The 16,901-nt window shown below is 39.5% G+C and overlaps 1 protein-coding gene across 6 annotated transcripts in view; it reads left to right on the forward strand.

Annotated features, from left to right (window-relative positions):
- The window catches only part of LOC123506982, a 54,112-nt gene that overhangs the window by 31,318 nt on the left and 5,893 nt on the right, over nucleotides 1-16,901 (forward strand). For 2 of the 6 annotated variants that reach the window (XM_045259448.1, XM_045259454.1), the window contains exons 2-10: nucleotides 7,769-7,822; nucleotides 9,195-9,341; nucleotides 9,879-10,073; nucleotides 10,812-10,931; nucleotides 11,705-11,755; nucleotides 13,252-13,345; nucleotides 13,521-13,644; nucleotides 13,970-14,105; nucleotides 15,941-15,952. In XM_045259448.1, the coding sequence (XP_045115383.1) occupies nucleotides 7,769-7,822; nucleotides 9,195-9,341; nucleotides 9,879-10,073; nucleotides 10,812-10,931; nucleotides 11,705-11,755; nucleotides 13,252-13,345; nucleotides 13,521-13,644; nucleotides 13,970-14,105; nucleotides 15,941-15,952 (933 nt within the window). The remainder of the gene's footprint in view (nucleotides 1-7,768; nucleotides 7,823-9,194; nucleotides 9,342-9,878; nucleotides 10,074-10,811; nucleotides 10,932-11,704; nucleotides 11,756-13,251; nucleotides 13,346-13,520; nucleotides 13,645-13,969; nucleotides 14,106-15,940; nucleotides 15,953-16,901) is intronic. The other 4 variants (XM_045259450.1, XM_045259452.1, XM_045259451.1 and 1 more) reach the window with 4 other exon arrangements.

The raw sequence follows: 16,901 nt of genomic DNA on the forward strand, positions 1-16,901 counted from the left end.
CTTCTTCTTCTTCTTCTTCTTCTTCTTCTTCTTCTTCTTCTTCTTCTTCTTCTTCTTCTTCTTCTTCTTCTTCTCCTTCTCCTCCTTCTTTTTCTCCTTCTTCTTCTTCTTCTTCTTCTTCTTCTTCTTCTCCTTCTCCTCCTTCTTTTCTCCTTCTTCTTTGTCTTCTTCTTCTTCTTCTTCTTCTTCTTCTTCTTCTTCTTCTTCTTCTTCTTCTTCTTGTCCTTGGTCTTGTTCTTTTGTTCCATCGTTCTCGTTTTCTTCACACCTTACGTAATGATAAGCTTTTGAATATAAACTCCTTAAAATCAATACTCTTTTTACTGATAAACACTTCAGAATCAACACCTTTTTTTTTTCACACACAGTTATAACTCTAAGATGATACCACACATACTCGTACCTTACATAATGATAAGGCTTTAAATAAAATGGAAATATGCTCTCTTTTCACTAATAAACGCTACAAAATTAATGAGTTTTTCAGCATAACCACAATTTACACTAATATCAAACCACGCATACCTTACATAGTGACACTGCTTTGAATAAACTTAAAATCTGTTCTCTTTTCAATTATAAAAACTACAGAATCAATCTTTTTTTCAGCATAACCTGTCTTTATCACACAATTTACACTCTAACACCAAACCACGCATACCTTACAATAGTGACACTGCTTTGAATAAACTTAAAATCTGTTCTCTTTTCAATAATACACACTACAAAATCAACCCTTTTAAACGTAACCTCCCTTTATCACACGCACTTTCAACTCTAAACACCAAACCACGCATACCTTACATAATGACACTGCTTTGAGTATAATCTCGTAAGGCGGTCTGTGGAGAAGGCAAAAATGAAAGGGGAGACCATTTTCACAGGTATTTGAATCGATTTAATCCTCGTGCACAAGTGAGAGGGTAAGGGCGCAGTGCTGGTGATGAAGCAATTCTCAGCCGCCCTTAGTGACTGCCGTGATGGGTTTCCTGCTGGGGGAAGGAAAGGCTTTAAGTGGGCCAAGGTTAAGTGGGAGGAATAAGAGGAAGAGGAGGAGGAGGAGGAGGAAGAGGAGGAGGAGGAGGAGGAGGAAGAATAGGAGGAGGAGGAGGAGGAGGAGGAAGAAGAGGAGGAGGAGGAGGAGGAGGAGGAGGAGGAGGAAGAAGAGGAGGAGGAGGAGGAGGAGGTTGAAGAAGAAACAGGAGGAGAAAGATAAGGATGTTGATGTTATGAATGAAAGATATGCAGTTTTAAAGTGTGTGTGTGTGTGTGTGTGTGTGTGTGTGTGTGTGTGTGTGTGTCACCATTTACACGTAACATGAATAATTCTATAGCGTTTGCATGCATGAGACAGACACAGACAGACATATTGACAGACACAGTAAGTATTGACAGATGAAGCAGAGAAGGAGAACTGTTTATGATTCCCTTTCTGTCCTCCTCCTCCTCCTCCTCCTCCTCCTTCTCCTTTTTTCATCATTCTCCACCACGTATCGGTTATAAATACGTATCTTTTTTTTTTCTTTTCTTTTTCTTTTATTCTTTGTAGTCATTCAAGTATTATTTTTCCGTATAGCTGTCAATCTATCTCTGTTTCTACCTGACTGTTCATCTGCCTGGTTGTCTGTGCATGTGTACGCACGTATCTGCTTATGTGTCTGTCTCTCATTCTCTTCACCTGTCTGTGTATGTATCTATTTGTCTCTGTGTGTGTATCCGTCTGTTTGTCTATCATTCCTTGTATCTTTTTTGTATAATTTTGTATATGGGTATATGTATGTGTCTGTATGTGTCTATGTATGTGTCTCTCTTTATAATACTCTGTCTTTGTAAGTCTGTATATTCATCTGTTTATGTATGGATGATGTTTTTGTATGGATATATGTATGTACTATATATGTATGTATGTATGTATCCATCCATCCAATGAACCATACAAACACACCATCCACCATAATAAAATTTAATACACAACTTTACCATCAATAAAGAAAGAGAGAGAGAAAAAAAAAAGCCGTGAGGAACGAATGATATCACCGATGACGTCATAGGTGCCCGGAAGATGACGTCACTGGTGAGGGAAAGCGTCTCTCCTGTGTTCCCGATGACGTCACTCTTCCGGGCAGCCATGACGTCACCAGCGCATGCCCAGGTGTTCTCGTGTCCAGCTAACCTTGGCACATATTATTCCCTCTCCTCTGGACTAGGCAGTGTTGGGCTGGAGTACTTGAGATTAACTAGTTCTTTATTTTTAGACAGACGTGTGTTTATTTTGTCTCAACTTAGGAACGTTAGGAGGTGAGACAGACAGACAGACAGACAGACAGACAGACAGATAGACAGACAGACAGGAAGATAGATAGATAGGTAGAAATGCGTATTGATAAACAGTGTAAATATTGGCTCAACTTAAGGAACGTTAAGAGATGATACAGACAGACAGACAGACAGACAGACAGACAGATAGATAGATAGAGAGAGAGAGAGAGAGAGAGAGAGAGAGAGAGAGAGAGAGAAACTGTTTGTATGCTTCTAATTCCCTTTCTGTCCTTCTCCTCATCTTCTACCTCCTCCTCCTCCTCCTCCTCCTCCTCCTTCTCCTCCTCCTCCTCCTCCTCCTGTGTGTTCTGATGTTTGTTTGTGTGTATCTTAAACTCATTTGTATATTTCTTATGTTCCTGTGTTCATGTATGTGAGTTTATGTTGTTTATATTCTTATATTGTGTGTTCCTTTTTTACAATGTTCGTTTCTGGGGAAGTCTGGAGAAAATACATGGCAATGTGAGCCTCAGAGTCTGTACTGTGTGGTATTTGTGGTAAAAGACGCTTGACACCGCAGCCTCGAGGGAGCAGCGGGATGGAGAAGCAGTGAGTGGGTTGAGGCAGCGTGAGGGAATTATTATTTTTTTTTTTCTAGGGGAATTTAAGACGGAAGTGAACATATACTCCAGACCTACTTTACTTCTTTGGAATCTTTAGGGAGCGTCTTTTTATACTCTACCTTTTCTTTTTAACCCCTTACCGCTTCCTTAGACATCATTTTTTTTTACCTTATTGATGTCTATACTCCTTCAGTACCATGACATGTTTCCATATTCCATTCTCCTTACTATTTGGCGATTTTATACTACTTCAGAAACTCTTGTGGGGGATTAGAATAGTGAATACTCTGGCCATTAATCTTCTGACCTTCATAGACCTTTCCTAATGTAAATAAAACGGTCTAATCATACACAGATCTCAAAGTAAAAATGTGGCTCAGTATTGAAGGGCTTAACACAACTCTGCTCCACTTATGCTCAGTACTGGCAGCGTGAAGGAATGCACTGGTGTGAAGACTCGCCAGGTACTTCATGCTTCTCTTCCGTTACTCTGAATTAATAGAGATTTTATCCTCTTCAGTACCATGACGCGTTCCTATATTCATTGTGGTTACTATTTCGTGATTTTATACAGCTTTAGAAACTTACGTGGGGATTAAAATAGTAAAGGCCATTAATCTTCTGATCTCCATAAACCCTTCCTAATGTCAATAAAAACATCTAACCATACCCAAAACTCGTGGTGTAAATGTGAACTGTTAGTGAAAGAGTTAAGTTTGTATGTAAGTTTGAATGAAAACGAGAAGGAAAGACAGGATGAAGGAAGGACACATGCAAACACATCGCTTGGTATTTCACGTTTCAGTTCCCTTTCTCTTGACACTTAATTAGTAAAGAGAGGGAAGGGCAGTATTTCTCTACACACAAACACATTTCATATATATTAGGAAGGGTCTATGGTGGTCAGAGGATTAATGGCCAGAGTCTTCACTATTTTAATCCCCACATGAGTTTCTGAAGCTGTATAAAATCACCAAATAGCAAGCAGAATGCATATGGAAACGTCATGGTACTGAAGTTAAGATTGTATTTGTTGTAAAGACGATATATAAAAAAGGTAAAGTGTAGATATTAAAGTATTGACCCCTTCAGTACTGGTATAGTGGGACGCATTTTTACCAGGAGTCTTGGGTATGATTAGACATTTTTATTGACATTAGGAAGTGTCTATGGTGGTCAAAAGATTAATGGCCAGAGTCTTCACTATTTTAATCCCCACATGAGTTTCTGAAGCTGTATAAAATCACCAAATAGTAAGCAGAATGAGTATGGAAACGCGTCATAGTACTAAAGGGATTAAAAGGTGGTATATCTACGTTTGTCTCATTAGTGTAAAGATGCAATTTGATAAAGCAGATTAGATACACACACACACACACACACACACACACACACACACACACACACACACACACACACACACACACACGTACAGAAAAAAAGAGAAAAATGACAAAACAATATTAGGAAACAGGATATAACAAGCTTGTTTTAATCTTGTAAAGAACATAACTAGGTAAACACACACACACACACACACACACACACACACACACACACACACACACACACACACACCGCCTACGCAAAATCCTTGAAAATATAACGATCAACTCCATCTCTCTCTTATCCGTGAAGAAAACGAAGCAGAGTAACAGTAAACAGGAGTGACTGATTTAGAGAGGCTTCACTTAACCCTCCCCCCTTCAGTACCATGACACATTCGCATATTCATTCTGCTTGCTATTTGGGGATTTTACACAGCTTCAGAAACTTATGTGGGGATTAAAATAGTGAACACTCCGACCGTCAACCTGATCTTTTTAAACCCTTGCTAATATAAAGAGAATTGTGTAATCATACGTAAAAACTTTTGGTAAAAATGTGTTTCAGTGCTGATGGACTTCAAGATACATGAGTTTTAAAGGACATTTTTACTGTTTTAGCGATGAATTAACATTTCCATATTATAAACAGAAGAAGCATTTGAAGACCCGGCTAATCATCACTGCGGCCTATAAAAACAAACAGAAAGAGAGAGAGAGAGAGAGAGAGAGAGAGAGAGAGAGAGAGAGAGAGAGAGAGAGAGAGAGAGAGACTTGAAGATCCGGTTAATCATCTCTGTGGCCTTTGAAAACACACACACACACACACACACACACACACACACACAGAGAGAGAGAGAGAGAGAGAGAGAGAGAGTGTGTTTGTGTGTTTCAAGCCTCCAGCCTCAGCCACTTCAAGCAGAAAGGCGCCGCTCATCCTCCCACGCCCTCTGCCACGCCTTACAGCCAGGACGTGGGCGGCGAGAAGCGTGGGCGGGACGGGATGGCTCTGTACGCTCATGTGTGTTGGCTTTAAAGGGATGCAGGAGCAGCAACAAGGGTCTTAATTAGTGGACAGGTTAATTGGGCTGTTATTCGTCACGGCTCCTCTCGTAAACAACTTATGATTTTGTTGAGGTTTATTTTATTTATTTATTTATTTATTTATTTATTGTCTGGGTTTGTTTTCCTTGTTTTACTTATTTGGTGAGGTTTGTTGTTGTTGTTGTTGTTGTTGTTGTTGTTGTTGTTGGTTGGTGGTGGTGGTGGTGGTGGTGGTTGTTGTTGTTGTTGTTCTTGTTATTTAATTTTCTTCTTTTTCTTCCTTTTCTTCTTTTCTTCCTTTTCTTGTCTTTTTTTTTTTTCTTCTTCTTCTTCTTCTTCTTCTTCTTCTTCTTCTTCCTTTGTCTTCTTCCTTTTCATCTTTCTTCTTCTTTTCTTCTTCTTCTTCTTCTTCTTCTTCTTCTTCTTCTTCTTCTTCAAGGTGTGAGTGGCTTCATATACACCTTAACTTTTGTCTCTCTGATGTGGAAATAAAAAATAAATAAAAAATATAAGACACTTTTTCATGCTTTTTTTTTTGCTTTCCTTTCTTTTTTCTTTCTTACTTTTTTGGGGGAGGGTGTCTTTCCCTTTGCTTTTCTTACTTTCTGTTTGGATGTCTGTCTATCTATCTTTCTTGCTTTCTTTCTTTCTTTCTTTCTTTCGTTCTTTTTCTGCCTGTATGTGTGTTTGTCCTTTCTTTTCTTATTCTTTATTATTTATTTTCCGTTAAATAAATAGAAAAAATAGCTCAGTTATTAATTATGAAGATTAATTATATAAGGAGAGAGAGAGAGAGAGAGAGAGAGAGAGAGAGAGAGAGAGAGAGAGAGAGACTGGAAATAGAAAGAGGGTATTAAAAGGAATGTCTAAGGGAAAGAGAAAGGAAGGAAGGAAGGAAGGAAGGAAGAGAGAGAGAGAGAGAGAGAGAGAGAGAGAGAGAGAGAGAGCTATTAAGGGGAAAATGAGTGATGAGTGAAGGGTGAAAGGAAGGAAAAAGAAGGAAAGAAAGAAGGAAACACGATAGTAGTAGTAGTAGTAGTAGTGGTGGTGGTGGTGGTGGTGGTGGTAGTTACTTCTTAGTCTTCCTTGCCTCATAATGACTAGCTATCACCTTCATTATTACACCTCATTACTGGTCTCGTGGCATCCCCTCATCACCACCACCACCATCACCATTACATCGCCATTACATCGCCATCACATCACCATCTTCCTCCTCCTCCTCCTCCTCCTCCTCCTCCTCCTCCTCGTACTTTCCTGTTTGTTCTTTATTCTATTTCGGTGTCTTCTCTCTCTCTCTCTCTCTCTCTCTCTCTCTCTCTCTCTCTCTCTCTCTCTCTCTCTCTCGACTGATGTTCCTCTTTACTAGAGAGAAAGAGAAAGAGAGAAAGTGAGTTTAAAGGTATCCTGTGCTATTTTTTGCTCACCTTTGTAAATTCTCTCTCTCTCTCTCTCTCTCTCTCTCTCTCTCTCTCTCTCTCTCTCTCTCTCTCTCTCTCTCTCTACCCCCCAATTCTACTACTACTACTACTACTACTACTACTACTACTACTACTACTACTACTACTATCACCACCACCACCACCACCACCACTCACACTCTGCAGCAATAATAGAAGACCCGTGTCCTGGTTCCTGATTGGCTGGACAAAGGAAACCAATCGAACCGTTCAGGAGAGTTATTTGACTGAGGGAGTGGCGCACGTGGTGGATTGTTGTTGTTGTTGTTGTTGTTGTTGTGGTGGTGGTGGTGGTGGTGGTGGTAAGTTGTTGTTGTATTGAAGTGCTTTTGTTCTTTTATCTTTGTTGTTGTTGTTGTTGTTGTTGTTATAATTGTTGTTGTTTTTGTTATTTACGTTTAGAATCATTACCAATTTGTTGTTGCATATTTCTTTCTTCTTTTTTTTCTTCTTGTTTTTTTTTCTATTTTTGTTGTTGTTTTGGTTGTTTCGTGTTTTTTTTTTTCTATTTATCTCATGTTTCGTAGATAGTTATTATTTGTTTTGTTTGTATATCTTTATTTATTTATTTATTTGTTTACTCATCTATTTATTCATTATTGGATTCGCTTTGTTGTGTGTGTGTGTGTGTGTGTGTGTGTGTGTGTGTGTGTGTGTGTGTGTGTGTGTGTGTGTGTGTGTGTGTAAAATTCTATTTCCGCTTTGAATAATGAGAGGGATATAAAAAAAAAAAAGCGCACATACCTGTACATTTTTTGGCCATTCATAACTCACGTGTGTGTGTGTGTGTGTGTGTGTGTGTGTGTGTGTGTGTGTGTGTGTGTGTGTAATGGACTGTGCATACGTATTTATGAAAATTACTTGGTATCACGTCATCCACACACACACACACACACACACACACACACACACAGAGAAGGGAAGGGCGGTGTGTGTGTGTGTGTTTATGCATGCATGTACATACGCACACGTCACCATTTAAACAACAATAGTGTACGTGTGTGTGTATGTGTGTACGTATTAACTGTTGTTATAATGTTATTTTCTGCATTTCCAGGTCGCGTTGTTGTAGACGGTCGAGTGTCCTACGCCACCATGGGGGAGTCAGAAGGTGAATAGCACACACACACACACACACACACACACACACACACACACACACACACACACACACACACACACACACTTTTTTATTTTTCGTATTCTCTTTCTTTCTTTTCTCTTTAATCAGATTGTTCTCTTTATTCTCTCATCCTTTCTTTCAGTCCCTCTACTTCTTTCTCTCTCTCTCTCTCTCTCTCTCTCTCTCTCTCTCTCTCTCTCTCTCTCTCTCTCTCTTTGTTTCCTCTTCTCCCATTTCTCCACTTTTCCCTTCTCTCCTCCTCCTCCCCCTTTTTTTTCTCTCTTTTTAGCGATAGTAGTAGTTTAATTAGATTCTCTCTCTCTCTCTCTCTCTCTCTCTCTCTCTCTCTCTCTCTCTCTCTCTCTCTCTCTCTCAGCAATATCAGTAGTTACATGAGATCTCTTTTTTTCCTATCCTTCCTGCATAAATTTCCCCGATTGTCCTCCTCAGCAATCAGTGTGTATTTAATTTCATTTCTTGCCGGGTAGCGCCGGAGGGAGTGGTGGGTGGGGAGGAGCTTCATCTGTTCTATCCTTGCCTCCTACTAAGTATATAGCTTATTGTAAATGTAGTAAAGTAAACAAGTGTTCCCGTCATAGGTCGCAAGGCCTCCTGTCACTTGTCTTTCCTATGTATTCCTCCTCCTCCTCCTCCTCCTCTTCCTCTTACTCTTACTCTTACTCTTACTCTTCCTCTTCCTCTTCCTCTTCCTCTTCCTCTTCCTCTTCCTCTTCCTCCTCCTCCTCCTCCTCCTCCTCCTCCTCCTCCTCCTCCTCCTCCTCCTCCTCCTCCTACTACTACTACTACGACTACGACTACTACTACGACTACTACTACTGCTACTGCTACTACTACTAATAATAATGATAATAGTAATGATAATAATACTGCCACCACTACTACTATTACTACTACTACCACTACTACCACCACCACCACCACCACCACCACCACCACCACCACTGCTGCTGCTGCTGCTGCACCACCACCACCACCACCACCACCACCACCACCACCACCACCACCACCACCACCATTATTGCTGCCACCACCACCTGCCACCACCACCACCACCACCACCACCACCACTGCCACCACCACCACCACCACCACCACCACCACTACTACTACTACTACTACCACCACTACTACTGCTGCTACAAGCCTCCTACTACTACTACTACGACCATCACCATCACAAATTTTTCTCCTTACTCTCCTCTGTTGCGTTAAGTTTGGCAGCATTTCCAACATTTGCACATTAACAAGCACAAGTGAAGCATCAAACACACACACACACACAGACCTACACAGACAAGCATACACAGCCTCTCCAATACAACACATCCTCCTCCCACAGAGCGCATTGTGATGACGCCTCGGGGCAAGACAGCGAACTCCACAACAATTATGGTGGAGCGTCGCAAGGTGGTGTCCCAGGAAGGCAACGTGCATGTGGGGGGTGGCCAGCACTCCGGCATCATCATCAACAAGGAAGCAAGGCCTGGTGGGTGTGTGGGGCATGGGAGGACTCTTAGCTTACTTGGTGTGTTTACTTGATGCTGTGCTGACTTTAGCTCTACAGGAAGATTAGCTGAAAAAAAGGTGGAAGTTGAGTTAAGGTCCTATGTAAAGGAAGTTGCTGCAGAAAGGGTGAAAAATATGTAGTGTAAAAGAAGGTTTAAAGCTGAGTAAAGTAAGAAAGTGCCATAGAAAAGAAGGTTGTTGAAGAGAGTAAGAAAATAAAGTCATGTACAGTACAATAGAGTAAGACAACAATGTAAAAAAAAGTTTCAATTCCTCTTCTTTTTTTATGCATATTGAAAAAAGTAAGAAAGAAGAAAGCAGCAATATAAAAGCAAATTTCTATTCCTTTTCATTTTTAATGCATGTGATTTTACTGCTCTATGTGTCTCTACTTTACGTTAACTCAATTCTAACACTACTAGCTCTATTATTTCCCTGCACTGCTGAGTACGAGAGGGTGCAGCCACAGCCCTCCTGACCAAAACATTCCTTTCATGTATGCTCGGGTTTCCACCAGAAGACGTGGAGGACACGGCCGCTCACCTGCAGCTGGAGTTCAAGGTGTTCCTGGTCAACGCTCAGACACAGAAGCACACTCAGGAGAGTCGGCAGCTCCGGTTCTGGTTCCTGAGTCACGTTCCAGAGAAGGAGAGGATGAGGAGTGCCCAGGAGTTCTTCAAGGAGTTAGTTGCACCCCTGGAGTTTCCTAGAGGTGGGTCTGTTGGTCTTTGCTGCGTTGATGTTAGTTTGTATTTTGTTATTTGGGTTTGTATTGAAAGGTGGATGTTTTGTGATAAAGGAAAAGAAGGTTTTTTTTGTTTATCTTTCACTGTACGTTCACTCTCTCTCACTGTGTCCATTTATTGCTTCAGTATTATTATATCCAAGCACACGGGTTCAAATCCTGTCCATGGTCCAAGTGTAGGTAGGGCTTCCTCACTCAGGGCAGTGGTTTCCTAGCAGGTGGGCTTTGAGATAGGAGGTACCACAAAAAGTATTCCCTGTAGCCCATAAATTCCTGTGAAAAGCCCACATGGTATAAATAAAAAAAAAGACATTTATTATACTTTCACATTTTACACTTCTTCCTCATATTAATGTAGCAGCAGATCTCTTCATTCTAAGTATGACAAATCCTATACCATACCAGTATATTAGCAACTATTTATAGGGAACATCTATCTATTTATATACAAGGCTGGTAGTCATGCATGGAGGGACCTAGACATATCACAAAACACTCATACACATTTCATATACACTCTTAGTTCTGTCCGGCCCTAGTGGAAAGAGACAGTCTCATGGACCACCACACCACAGAAGCTTAAACATAACACTGTTGGCCACTTAACACAGCAAGACCCAGCAGCACACACTGGTTTAGCCTTGCCTCTCATCATACACTTTTCTGAGCATTTATTAATTTTCCTCTTTGGTTTATTGGTTGCAGATTATGTTGGGTTTATAAAGAAGATAATGAAGATGATGCAACACAAGTACAAGATGATCAGCAAGGTGGAGGTGGAACTGAAGCAGCTGGAAGAGTCTGACAGTCCCCCCACCAGACCCAGTGAGTAGTTTGGGTCAGTCTTGTGTGAGATGCTTGCTTCTCTCAGGATCAGTACATATTTTTCTCCATACCTGTTGCCATTGTTTCCTCCATATCTGTGACTTATGTCTTTCCCCACTCCTCTGATGCTTATCTCCTCAATTGTGTGATCTTTCTCCTTGCTGTTTTATTTCCTCCACACTCATTATTCTGAACTTATTTATAGTTATGTATATTTGTTATATTTGTTTTCTCCATATATTCCTGCTTCCACCATGCCTGTGATTTTTGTCTCTTCCACTTTTCTCATATATTCAGTAAAAGGAATTACCAGAATTTAAATCTGTCTCCATGTAAGTTGTATAAATGTGCGTATGTGGGAAGACAACCTTAGTGAGGAGGAGAATGATTGTGTTGTGAATATTGATATGCTTTATGTATTATTCTTCTCCTTTCATAGACTATTATGTTTTGTTATGTAATGGCTTTTCTTCTTTTGAATGCTTATAATGATCTTGTAAGTACATAAGTTGATTTGTGTAAGAGAATTTATTGGCTGAATATCAGATAAGTTGAGATTTTTTTTTCTATTTTGTTATTATTGAAACAGTTGACTAATTAGATGTACCTATGTAGTATATGATAAGTGATAAGAAAAAGTGTCTTAGACAAAACACATTCTCATTATCATATATGTCATTTTTTGTTATTTTGTATATATTTTTTGTCAATTTCTCCATAAGTTGCCATGAGCCAAAGTGCTGAACTCGACCCACCATTGTGATTGCCCGCAGCAAGGGCAGGCGCCGCTCTTTACACAGTGGGCTGCAGTGAGCCAGATGCAGGTGCTTGCCCGCCACACGGCCACACCCACAGTTTGCTGCATCCCGTGGACACAGCCAGAGCCTCGCAGGGGGAAACCTTAGCTGTGGAGAGTCCTTGGTTCATGGCAGCCACTGTCATGTCATGCCAGCCTTTTATCATGCATGGCTTGATCAAGAAGTGTCCTCCCTTGATCATATGCCTGTGAGATTGTGCCGTAAGGGGACACCTCTTCATGATCTTTTGGGGAATAATTGAGTAAATGGCGTAAAGAAGTGGCCTGAATTGAGGACTCGCACACTTCTAAGTGTTGCATTGATTGCCTAGTGATTAGTGGCTGGTGGTGTTGTCCTGGCCAACACTGCAAGTCTGATTGATTCAATAGTGATATTAATATAGTACAAGAATAATACTGTTTGTGTGTTGAAGTGATATGCATAATATGATGAAATTGAAAGAAGGCAAGGTACAAGGAATGTATTTTTGCACTTTTATCAAGTTTATTTAGTATTCCAAATGTACAGATGAACTTGAGAAATGTATCAAAATCTGTTCCTGTACCAGCTGTCACTCACAAGTTTGATGTGGCTGAGTTTATCACTAATACTTATGGGTCTTCATTTGTGCTTCATGTGGACAGTTCTCTCGTTTATATTGCCAAAATTAATGCAACTTGATTTAGAACTGGAGACTTCAATCATTGCTTTGTTTCTAGTCATATTCTTTCTAGATTAATTATTTATGTTGTGAATATTTTGATACTGTAAATGATTGGCACATAAGCTAAGGACCAGCACTCCCAGGATTGTGGTGAACAGTGAAGGAAGAGACTGCCTGATGATGAAGTGACCTGTGTGTTGTCCGGCTCATTCATTCTCTTACAGCAACAGTTTTTTGGTGTTGTGATTAATGAAGGTTGTTTTTTTTTGCTTGTGGCTGTTTTTGTGAGTTGTGATGCTTCAAAATTACATCATTTTTTCCTCTTCCTCCTAGAAATTCACTCGTACAAATTAATCACTATGACTATTTATTCTGTTTTTCTATTGTTAGTACACAGAGGCTTTATAGAAAGTTTCCCATTGTACTGCTGACCAGTGAGTGATTTGATTTTCTCACATCATTTTAGATAAAAGTCTTTGAGTGTAGTGTATACAATATTCTATTTATTTTTCTATTCATTTATCTATTTATTTATTCATTTATCTACTTATTTTTTACTGGTACTATATTAAGATGTCATAGAGGGGATTACAAAGCTGTATGTGTGTTTGCCAAGACAAGTTTCCTCATCCTTATGGCTGCTCCCTTCAGAGATCAGTAACCAATGCCAAGATGTTTTGTGTGTGAGTTTGATGCTCGGCTCTCCATGTCACTTGTGCTGCACTTGCTGTACTGTGACTCTTGCTATGAGGTGTTAGTCATGTTTGCCCTCTATCATACCTTTGTTTCTAGAGTGTGCAATGCCACTGCTTTATAAATGGATAGGGAAGCTGTATTAATATATTTCTACATTTTCCAGTGGAGGACCAGACACCTACACTGAGTGAAGAGAAGATACTGGAGATGATTGAGTCATCATATCCTAACCCAATCACTGTACAAGAAATGGCCAAGTGAGTGTTATTTGGATATGACATTCAAAACAGAATTTCTTGTGTTTTGTATTTATTGATCCTCCTCACTGACTCTGTAAAGTTCTTGATATGATACATACACATACTACACTGTATCCAGTTTACTACACTTATAGTATTTTCCTCTATTGTAACCTTTCTTGGTCTGCGTCAGGCGTGCGTCATCAACAGTGGAGCAGGTGAAGGAGTTCATTGCCAAGCTGGCTGAGAAGGGACTCATCAAGGCCATGACGACTGACTGCTACACTAGAGTGGTCCAGAATGAAACAGATGTTAAGGTTTGCTTCACTTACTCACACTCTTCTACATAGTTTTACTTGTATCGTAGGACTTAGAATAACATGGAGGCAGAATTACTTTGACAAATATATTTATTCCAAATAGAGGTTTTATTACTTTTCAGTGTGCTCGTTCATTTAATGAAGAATTTCAAGAAATAATTTATCTAAGTATATATTTTACCATTAAAGAATATATTTTTTTTATCTTTTAATGAGCAAAGTTAGTGTAAAAATGTATGGTATGCATTTTGTGTTGACTTGCATTTAGATCTTCTGACATAACTAGTGTGTTTGGGTCACTAATCCCCTGAGACACCTGCAGGTAGTGAGGCAGATGCCCACCATCACTTCCAAGAAGCAGCCCACCATCGCCATCATCACCGCCCACTACTGTGAGAAGCTTGCCGTCGACACCATGATTGAGAACCAAGAGACCTTTGTGCGCTACACCACTGTCGGTAAGACACTCTTGGACCACACTCCCTCACTCCACATCCTCTTTTTATTCCTCACTACACTCACACCAAACACCTTCATCCCACACCAGACACCACCTATCCCTTCATTCCTCATCACGCTCACCAAATGCCAGACGCTCACTCCTCACAACACCCACCAAACACCCCTTATCATTCCCTCACCACCAGCCACCACACACACTCACACTTCATCAAGCTGCTGTCATCATATTTGAGCTTTTAAATATATTTTGTAGATTAACTGTACTTTTGAAGGGCCCAGACTTTTCTTAATAGATCTCATAGGTCCAGAATTTCATGTTTTGGTGCAACTGAATGACTAAAGGAACCAAGAATGCTTTGCCACCTGTATTTCACTCTGCCCTAAGTTAAATATGCTTATTGCCTTTGATTAAAGGATTAAATAATCCTCAAATTAAGTCATCACAAGGGAGCCTCCCTCCAATGAAGTAATTTGTCCTGCTCCTAGGCAACAAAGGCCATATAGCTGCTAGATGTCATTAGTGGGGTTCAAATCGATGCCTCGCAATCTACCACCATCGTGGCAGAATGCGGCGCCTTAACCCACGTGACCACTTAGGACACTTATTGCCTTTGAATCATTTGGATAGATTGATGGTGTAGGTTGTGTCGGATAGAATTAAATGAAAAATACATGCATATCTATTACAAACATTAACATTAATGTAGAAAATACTTTTGAGTGATGCATCAAGTGATAGTATTTGTATATTGGTGTAACTTGCAATGTTCATTTTCCATTTCAACAATAGAAGGTCTTGTGTATTACGGATCATTGATGTTATGTGTCACTCTGCTGTTATAAAATGTGTAGGTGTTCTGCATTTATGACTTGCTGGTGAACACTGTACACCTGCAGTCAATGTTGAGAAGCAAAGTAACCTAAGCATGAAGAATTATATGCATGAATTTTTTTGTGCATGGTGGGTATGATGAAGTAACAGTTTTATTTACCCAGCTAGTAACTTTGGATAAGAGGTTTACCCAGGGCTTGCTATGCAAAATTTAAACAACAGTCAGCATACATTTACCATAAGACTATTGGAATATCAACATAAGATATTAGCAAGATTTAAACAAGAAATCCATATGCCTCTTCCTCTGGATAAACCTCTTGCTGTACACATACTCAGTCAGTGCTCTCTACAGTGTACCAGTATAAAGGAGCTAGGGATGCATTATTGCCACCACTGTAACACCCCATCCCAGCTTGCAGTCAGTAGAGTCATGGTTTAAATCTTTAGTAACCTTCCACACTGATTTCCAAGGTTTTGTTTTTTAGCATCTGTATTAAGTCCTCTGATCTGCTGACAGTCTCCTTACAAAACCTGACCTTTGAGGGATTCATAGCATATAAGGGAAGTTAATATGACAAAAAATACAAACACTGCAGGAGTGTTTTGAATAACCAGCTACACTTGTTTTTACCCTTAATCTTTTGACACTCTTTGCAAAACCTGACTATTGATGGATTCTTAGCTTATAAGAGAAGTTAACATGGGGAAAATACAAACACTGCAGGAGTAAGTGTTTTGAATAATAAGCTACACTACTTGTTTTTACCCTTAATCTTTTGACACTATTTACAAAACCTGACTATTGATGGATTCTCAGCAAATCAGTGGAATTAACATTGAGAGAAGATACAAAACACATTGGAGATGCAGATAATTTAACTATTGACCATGACTACCGTTGCCTAGCTGCCCCCTCCCAACCACCCTCCATTGATGCTGTTTGCCTCAGATGTGCTCACTAACCACTCATGTTTCTCCCAATGCCTTTCTTTGCAGGTGGTAGTTATGGTATGTGCATGAGGCAGCTGAGCATGGTATAGAGAGCATGATAGTCTACATTCTCAGGTGGACATGGTTTTTTGCATTATTTTTAATTTCTAATGGACAGGGATTGCATTTAGTTTTATTCTTATTCTTAATTTCTAACAAACAAGAACATTATTTTTCTTAGTTTATAATTTTAACTGACATAGAAATGCATCCCACACAGTTTTTTTCTTTCTAATGAAAACAATACTAATAATTATGAACTGGTGGCTTTGGGTGCTCTTCAATTTTCTGGGTGAGGGAAATTCATGGTATAATATTAAATTTTTGGTCTTATGCATGATATTGTTATATTTATGCTAATGTAAATGAAGGGAACTAATTGTAAACATGGCCAAGGTTAGTAAATGCCTTATACTAACATAATTACTGGGCTTGTGCTATAATTGGATAAAAACCTTTGCATCACAGAACACTCAAATGAGATCGCTGGTTAGACAAGCAAGCCTCGTCGTATAATTTGTAATGTGTTGTTACAATCCATAAAAAAAATACAGAAATAAAAGAACAAAAAGTATGTTAAATGATAAATGATGCAATAACAGGTTACATTTTAGCCAAATCTGAGGTAAGGACACTCTTCATCAATAATTACTAAGACACAGTGTTTGCACTGGAATCATCATTACTTTATAGATATATAACAGTTGTTGATTGAATGAAGGAGAATGAAGTTAGTGTTTTGCTTGTTGATATACATTATTTATTTGAATTTTCTATATGGATAGAAAGACATGCAGCTGAAGACTGGATGCATGTATACAGTTTCTTTTTAGGAGAAATATAATTGTACACAAACAAATCATAGTCACCATCAATACAAGAAGGCTTGCCTGTAATAACCTTGCACCTAACCCTCAGTCACACTTGTCACACCACCACTGACTAAATACACTAGATAAATAATGGC

The sequence above is a fragment of the Portunus trituberculatus genome, chromosome 21 (genome assembly GCF_017591435.1).
Source record: "Portunus trituberculatus isolate SZX2019 chromosome 21, ASM1759143v1, whole genome shotgun sequence".
In the NCBI taxonomy this organism is placed as follows: Eukaryota; Metazoa; Arthropoda; class Malacostraca; order Decapoda; family Portunidae; genus Portunus; species Portunus trituberculatus.